The sequence below is a fragment of the Amblyomma americanum genome, chromosome 9 (assembly GCF_052857255.1).
Source record: "Amblyomma americanum isolate KBUSLIRL-KWMA chromosome 9, ASM5285725v1, whole genome shotgun sequence".
Classification (NCBI taxonomy): Eukaryota; Metazoa; Arthropoda; class Arachnida; order Ixodida; family Ixodidae; genus Amblyomma; species Amblyomma americanum.
The window spans coordinates 81,429,569-81,437,614 of NC_135505.1; the positions used below are offsets into that span (position 1 = coordinate 81,429,569).

An 8,046-nucleotide genomic window follows, 5' to 3' on the forward strand; every position below is an offset into this window, starting at 1 on the left:
CAACCAACATATTTTCGCAGAGCACTTCGCATACTACTCCTACAATGGCAGAGCGGCGAGCCTTATCCACTTGCTCCTTTCACTCCAGTCAGCTGAAAAAAAAAGACACGTTTTAGCGCGGTTAAGTCAGGTTGGAATTAGGTGGACTCGCACGTAAGTTTTCACTTTGATTTCGGTACAAGGCTCGGTCTAAGACCCGCGTTCTGAAATGGCGGGGTGTTCTGAATCCAATGCGCCCGGATGGAAATTGCTGAATGCAACGACATACAGAGCATAGCGTGAGAGATACGCTATGCTTCAGAGTTTTCAACAAGCCAGACGTTTGGCTGAGGTGATGATGTAGTAGTCTAAAGCAGTGGCCAGAGAAACTGATCTGTTCGCGCGCCGCCGCTGTTTCGAAGCCCACTTGCGGCCATAGTGTTTTGGCGCAAAGAGTTTTGCATGGTTAGCCACAGTTGGCCTAGTTGGCCTTTAGCCAAAACGTTTTTGAAGGCAAATTATTCTGGTAGCACTTATGAATTTTTGTTTGGCAGAGGAAAGAATTAAAGATAATGAAAAAGAGGATTTCAGCCTGTGCCCAAGGGAAGGAAGAACTGGACTCACGCTCTAGAGCCATTATTTAAAAAAAGAGAGGAAAGAATCCGAGTTCTAAAAGTAGTAAATAAAACGCGCATACTACCAGCTGGAGTCTGACAGTGGCAAAAAAATTGTCCCATTTTGCTTTTTATGGTTGCATATTTTCAGGAAGCTCAAAAGCAGATTAGACACGCGTAGGAAACTCCCCGCTGCATTCAGCGAACATTCATCAAGTTTACGTCAGGGCTTGAAACGCTGTTCACGGTGTTTCTGTCTCCTCTCATAACCAGCTAAACAAAATTTACTTTTAAAAGAAGAATTCATATACTAGGTTATTACTGTTTTCTTCAGTGGCTCTCATGTTCCCTCCTAAGCAACCAGATTTGTTCCAGCAGCAAAAAGCCAGGAAGAACCTTCTTAACATACACACGCTTTACGAAAGTGCTTTTTTTCTCGGAGCAACCCTCTTGCCCTATTTTATTTTTCCAAAGAAATCCGCCTTTTTTTTGGTATTAACTAGAATTCACGCCGCCAACGTGGAGGCGCATAATAAAAAAAATTTTGACAAACGCGATTACGCGCACATCTTCATGTTATTTTTTTCTTGTTTGCAACATATACGGCTATAAAACTACGGGAATGTTCGCTGCATGCCAACGCAAAGAAGAGGCACGCTGCCTGATAAAGTCTTTCGGAGGAGACGCCAAGAAACTCTGTAAGTAAACAAGGATTAATCGTCAGAAGTTGCAGTTGAAGGGAAAATGAGTAGAGAAAAATTGTTGCCTATCTCATCGTGCAGAATAAGCGAAAAAAATTATTTTGTAGAAGAGAACGCGCACAACATTTTACTACTGCTGCCTTGCAAATGCATTGCCTTCAAGTGGCGCGAGTTCGACAGGTCAACGTGATCAGTGGAAATGGTGTTGACCCGAGAGCAATGATATGAATTTCGTTCAAAAACATTGGACAGAGATGTGTGGTACGGACGGCAGAGGGGCTTCATAACGCACCGTGCCTGTTCATTGTTCAGCCTCCAGCTAAGGCTCGTTTTCTCGCCCTCCCGTCGACAGGCGGCTCAACCTTGCGTCGCTCTTCGTTAGCGATGACGTCACTTGTGGCGCATGCCGCATCGGTAATCGAAGCAATTCTCGCTTTGCCTTTATTTAAGCTAGAATGGCAAATTCCACTCAAGGTGCACCTATTCCTAGAGCGAGCGCAAGAAAATGTTGCCAACGTTCGCATTATTTTTGGATCAAGTTTTCCTTGCGGTTATGTGCCGCGTTATTCCTTCGGTTCTACTCATGGGCGATTTGCGCTTTGGAAAACTAAGAGCAACCGCATTTAAAGCTTGCAATGCCTAAGAGATCTGCGATTAAAATTTCTTTGCGTTAGCAAACAGACCTCGCGCATGAAGTAGAACACACCAGAGAAATGGTGTGACTTTGCTCATTGCGCACGCCACTTGCTTTATTTAACAGCGTTGAACAGTTTACCTCACATCAGCATAATTTGTCGCGTCTAGCCACAGTCGCACAGACCTCCGTTAATGCTGTATCTAAACCATGTCTGCCCCATGATTGCGACAAGGTAAAAACCAACATTTTACGTCTGCTCTATCAACTGTTTAAATACGTTGAAATGGCAGACACATGTTAGCAGTTTGGCCAATGTAACCTGGATGCGACAGAACTATTCGGCGCGTTGCTTCAATTATTTCACTTGGCACTGCAATTTATTTAGTTTGCCCCCTTTCGACTGCTTTCAATTTTTCAATTACCGGGTTTTCAATAACCGAACCCCAACACCGGCATTAGAGATGAGGGAAAAAAAAGGCTTTCACTGATAGAAGTCCGAGATAATTATTAGCTTATTAGGGTAGAACGCTGGGCCAGTTGGTGTAGCGGCATATTTAAAAACTTTGCGCAGAATAACTCAGGATGGGAGGGAGAAACACGAACACGCACACATGCGCTCGTGTGCGTGCCCTTCCCTTCCGTCCTGTGTTATTCTGCAAAAAAAGATTTTAAATAGTTATTATCGTGGATTATTACCGTGGGCTTGTTATCTAGACTTCTTGCTGAGCACATGGATTACCAATAATTACTAGTAGACCTAAGTTTTTATGCATGCTATATCTATTGCAGCTATTTACTACACAAGCAGTCACTCCGCTTACTAATTTTAATGGGCATTTTTACAACACCTCTAATTTTATATTCCTACAGTCGTTCCTTCGCCTATTTTTATTTTTTTTAATTCATAGCAAATGTAAACGTGATAATCAGTTTATGGCTGAGTTATTCTGGCGATTGTAATCTAGCGGACATGTTTCGTTGATATGTGTAATGATATGTCAGAACGCTTTTCTTATTTCTTTTATTTTCAGTATAAGAAACAGACACCGCTCATCACCCATTCAAAACAGGGACGAGGCGCTGTCTGAATCCTGTGCGGTCATGTTCCCGAAGAAGATCCTACGAGCGAACGGTGCCCTCTTGGTTAGCCTCCTTCTGCTGGTAGGCTGTGGAGTGGCCATTGCCTGCAACTTGATGGAGTGCCGCAACCGATGCCGCAGTGTGGATGCCATCTGGGCCGAATGCGTTCGAGGAGTGTGCACCTGCAGTGATGAAATCGAAGGAATGCTTGACAATCATTACTATGGTCCTTGAACTACAGTGCACTTTCTTCGTCGTGATGCGTTATACAACACGGAAATAAAATTTTAAAAAAACTTGCATTATAACCCTTTCCACAACGCTAGGAATTGGTCCTCAAAACTGAACAACACTGGGCGCAATCGCTCTTTTGAATCACTTGCTCAAATGTGCACCATAATGACCGGGCCCGAGAGGGGAAATTTCTTATCTTCTACGATATTGCACCAACTTAAGACAACGAATGAGATGCGCTGGTGGAGAAGATAAAGGTGAAGCTCAGCGCATCGGTAAGAAACTGCACCATGTCTGAACTGTACCAGTAGCCGATTGCAATAGGTCCGGAGTTTGGCTAGTATATACCCACCAATTCTGGACACAATCGGTTTCCAACATTGAACAGGAAAGAGTTCATTAACGCATTTTTTTATATATTGTAATAATTCATTATATCAATCATTATATTCGCAGATCTGTAGCCATGATTGAATTCAATTGCTTTTTACATTCTTTCCATCGTCAAAATCGTTCCCAATTGGTTTTTTATAGCAGGCTTAACTGCTCGGTGCATGCGACAGAAAAACTGTAATAGAAAAGTTATGCAAGGTATTATAAAAATTAAGCATTACTTTAGATATCCCAAGACCAGTACCGTACATTCTTTAAAAATTCAAAATTTTCTTCCAAGAATGTTGGACATATCACATTCTCAAGCTTGCCCGGGGTTCACCAATGGTATTATCGGTTAAAATGTGGCCGGTATCTTAAAGGACGGCGGAAAAAGCAAAGAAAAACACTGCACATTTTGATCTTCTGGCAACGACGGGATCGCCTAAAATTTTCAGGCCGATACCATTGCTCTACCTTATGCTAGCCGAGCGTGGTCAGAGACCGGAAAGACGGAGGTGGTGACCCGTACCTATGAGACATTTTGGAGCCCTTTCGGGGAACCATAAGCCGGTATCCCTCGCCCCACAAGATATTAAACATGGAGCAGACAGTGTCACGGCGGCAGCTACAAACTAATTTATATTCATTTCTCCTTCTATACAACAAGATACACACGATGGTATACAAGGCCACATGTCCCTGGTGCAAAGAGGAACTCACAATTGACTATACAGCATTCGCCTGTCATAAAATAGATGCAGCATTCATAGACCACAATACCACGCCGGAGCAGTAGGAGACTTCGCTGCCACGCTGAGAACCGGAAGACCAGCTTTGGCTAGCTGAACGGGCGAACTGCGCAGAAAATGCCGCGGGAGTCCTGGAATGAGGATCCAACTACGGGTTCTCTGCAATACTTTTTCGAGCAGATATAGTTTAATCTCGTTCTACAAAGCACTCGCCCCTTTGAAATTCAGACTGCTGATTACTCCCGCCCGCCTTGCAATGCCGAAATCGTACCCACGGGAGACGAGATACATTTTGGCAGCCTCAGTGCGAACCAAAAACGATGTGCCAACATCTCTCGCTATGAAAGGTTTTACGGCTTCGCAGTGTCCAGTACAAAGATAACTAAAGTGGCCTCTGCAAGAATATGCATCTGAATTATTTCCTAGGATGAAATATCTAGCACTGAACCAGAAAAAAATTTCTCCTACAGGGGCGTCCCAGGACATCACGTCCCATGACCTTCGCACCCTGATTTGTGTCCAATCAGTTTCACTGGCCATAATGGAATGTCTTTGCACTGCTCATTGGCAACGTAATGCGAGACGTTGGGAGCGTTTGTAGTACATACTGGCTCATGCGAGGACAAAGCACACTAATGAACCTGGTACCGCGACGAAATACGCGCAGATACGCACATGAAAGCGCGTCACAGCAACGAGTGCGATTTCATAATGCTTTCGCAAACAGTAACAGAGCATGACATGAGGGAGAAGATAAAGTATACAGCTTGCTCTTTTATTGGACTCGGCCCCCCCCCCTCCCCCTTCAACGCATTTTTTGCTGCGAACACCCCCACATGCCACAATTTTGCAGAAAGGGATATCATGACATGCTTCTCAGAACGAGCACAATAATTACGCTGCTGGCTGCTGTTATGCTGTGACACCCGCTACTCACTCCCAGACAGTTCATCAGAAGCCTGCCTTGCTCAAGCGTCGTCTTGGCTTTAGGCGTGACGGGTTTCAACGACGTCTAGCACATATTCATCCTCATGGCTGAATAAATTACTGTGGTGCCCAGACATGAAGTTGATTTGCTGGCGTTTATTCTTGCAGTTTTTCGTTTGGCCCACGCGTGTAAAGGCCGCCAGTTAATGGCATGCGATTCAGAGGGCCAGCATTTAGGTGGACGTTCTGTAGGCTGTAACGGACACCGCATTCATTCCGAGTTGTATAATTTCTTCTTGTGTTTTTTCTGTCATTCCTGTTCGTTTCCTGCTATGTTTTTTTCATTTGTGAATGTTTACGAGTTTTATTTAAGTGGAAAAGAATTCATTGTCAATTTTCTGAGGTACTTCCTACTATCTGCGCGAAAGCCTGTGAACGTATGACACTGTCGTGCTCTTCTACAGCTTTATTCTTTGAAGAAGCCTGCTGGACGCGGACTCCAGCAGACGTTCAGTGTATCCTGGAACTTTGATCCTGGGCCATTAGCGGGGCGCTCGTACCTACTTCGTATGCACAAGATTTCTTAATTGCTGCACCAAACAGAGCCATTGGATGGCGTTTTCCACAGGAATCTCAAGGATCACGTCACATTTAGGCCACGATTGCTCTCATTAAGGTTTTTAATGCCCAAGCAATTGGATACCTGTGCGTCCACCCCAAAACAATATTTATTGCGTGGTCCTAAGTGTATGATGGTGTGTTTTCATCATGAGTTATATTTTTGCATTGGTTGTGTGATGTGCTGTGTGCATAAGGTCCAGTATTCATTCCTACTGTACAATTTGTTTTTTCTCGTCATTTGCTCTCATGCCGTGTCTTGGAAATAAAAAACAAACATAATTGCCTGTGACACACGTTTTTACTTGAAAACTGTATTTGCGTGCAAATAAATAAATACAAATACAGCGCAACGTGCACTTCTCGACCCCAAGCAATAGCTTTAGCACCTGGGTAGTTCGAAAGATAACCTGGATCGCCTTGCCAGAAAACAGTTTCATGGCGCTCAAAAATAAGACAGCACTTCAGTCGCTGGCAGCATAATATATAAATCCGCACACCTGATGTTGTACACTGTACGGTTCTTCATGTGTGATTCGAAGGGCGGATCCAAGCTTCTCAATAAATTCTGCTCAGTATTGGATGACTCATGAACGCCGCGACGTTACGAAGACGTGGTGGCGCTGATGTCAGTTTTGACTTTCGTAAGGTAGACAAAACGCGTTTGCTGCTGCTGCTGCTGCAGCCACCGGCACCGCTGCCCGGCGATATCGTGCCGGTGAACTGCAGAAGCATGTGTATTGATCAGCAGCATCAAGCATAAAAAGAGACGCAATTAAGTACAACCTGACAGGTTCTTTGCAGATTAATGCCGTGAGTATGCAATGGGTCGCCGTGATTAAGCGCGGTGTATAATTCTGGACGCCCTCAATTAATGTAAGTGGCGAAAATATTGCATTTTGGAAACTCTAACTGCTTTCTCTGACAGATATCAGCACAGCATGATTAGAGGCGTGCAAGACAATAAAAATAAGCTGGTTTAAGCGCCGCCAGTAATTATCGCCCGAAGCTATTTAGGCACGCACGGGGCTCCGGCTGCCTGAACTTGACTCCAAGGAATGAATTCTTTTTTTTTTTTAGACTCGAGTATGTTTTTACACGCGTCGCAGCTGTACGAAGAAATAAGGAAGCGTTCCCACGATTTCTCATATACGATAATTTAGCACTATTCTGATCCTAATATGGCACGCACAATTAGATCTGGTAGAAAAGAATTGTGCTAAATCGTATCAGTATTGCGAGGTGTCGTTTCTTTCAATACAAGAATGCACCTTATGGAGCAACTCCCTCGTTTCTCGTACAGCCACGGATTTAAAAGAAACTGTCGGCGTAAGTTCTTTCCCGTTGCGCGGTGATTTGTGCCATCACTCTCAGCTGTGCGACGTCTTGTTACAGCGAAAATAAATTTAAATTTTTTCTAATTCGTTGTCTCAGTTGCGAAGATTCCTACGGAGAATCTTGTGTGTGTGACGTCACAATTTGGCAAACTCGTTGATATTTGTTCTGCGTTTGCGGAAGGCCAAAATTTTGCGCTTGTTTTTGGTCCCTTAAGAAATAAGGACTGATGCTTTCGCCTAAAGTCGTCAGTTAGCCAATAAGTGCGCATACAATAACTTTCGGGACTGTGCGAGCGACGTCATAGGTTGTTGTTTTGTAGCGTGATAGTTTGGCGAAAACCCCATTTCGGTTTTGATTTCATGGTTTATGCTACTTTAAACTGCTTGTCATCTTCTGATCGGTACTTTGAAATCCGTTTTTAATGCCAAAGGTAGGGGACTCTAAGAATGCGATTTGACCACACACTCCAAGTATTCAAAAAACCTACGGAGTTGCCCTTTAAGAGTTGCGAAAATGAACCTAAGTACGTTTAGTCTTTTTGAGTGGATGACATGTCATAAGTTATTTTATGAAGCGATGAGGGATCACTAACTTCTTTACAAGGAAACAGCCGCGTGAGGGCAGTAGCCCATATGCAGTGAGCTTTTCTCTTCAATGTTTACATCGCATGGCAGGACTGCACGAAGGATATCATAAAAGACGCGGAAACAAAGGTGGGCACGTCTAGTGCGTCGGGCACAAGTAGCTTCAAAGTGATCGGTATTTTACGGCCAGCCATGTGGCGTCTTTAATGC

General features: G+C 44.0%; 1 protein-coding gene across 1 annotated transcript; it reads left to right on the forward strand.

Annotated features, from left to right (window-relative positions):
- The first annotated feature begins 1,226 nt into the window (after positions 1-1,226).
- Positions 1,227-3,311, forward strand: LOC144103463 (uncharacterized). Its single transcript, XM_077636173.1, has 2 exons — positions 1,227-1,291; positions 2,963-3,311. Exons 1-2 carry the CDS (start codon positions 1,227-1,229, stop codon positions 3,243-3,245), a joined length of 348 nt encoding a protein of 115 aa, XP_077492299.1. The 3' UTR covers positions 3,246-3,311.
- The last annotated feature ends 4,735 nt before the right edge of the window (positions 3,312-8,046 follow it).

Coding starts and splice junctions, on each gene's coding strand:
- LOC144103463 (XM_077636173.1), top strand. CDS start 1,227: ATGCCAACGCAAAGAAGAGGCACGCTGCCTGATAAAGTCTTTCGGAGG. Junction 1,292..2,962: donor AGGAGACGCCAAGAAACTCT/GTAAGTAAACAA, acceptor TTTTATTTTCAG/TATAAGAAACAGACACCGCT.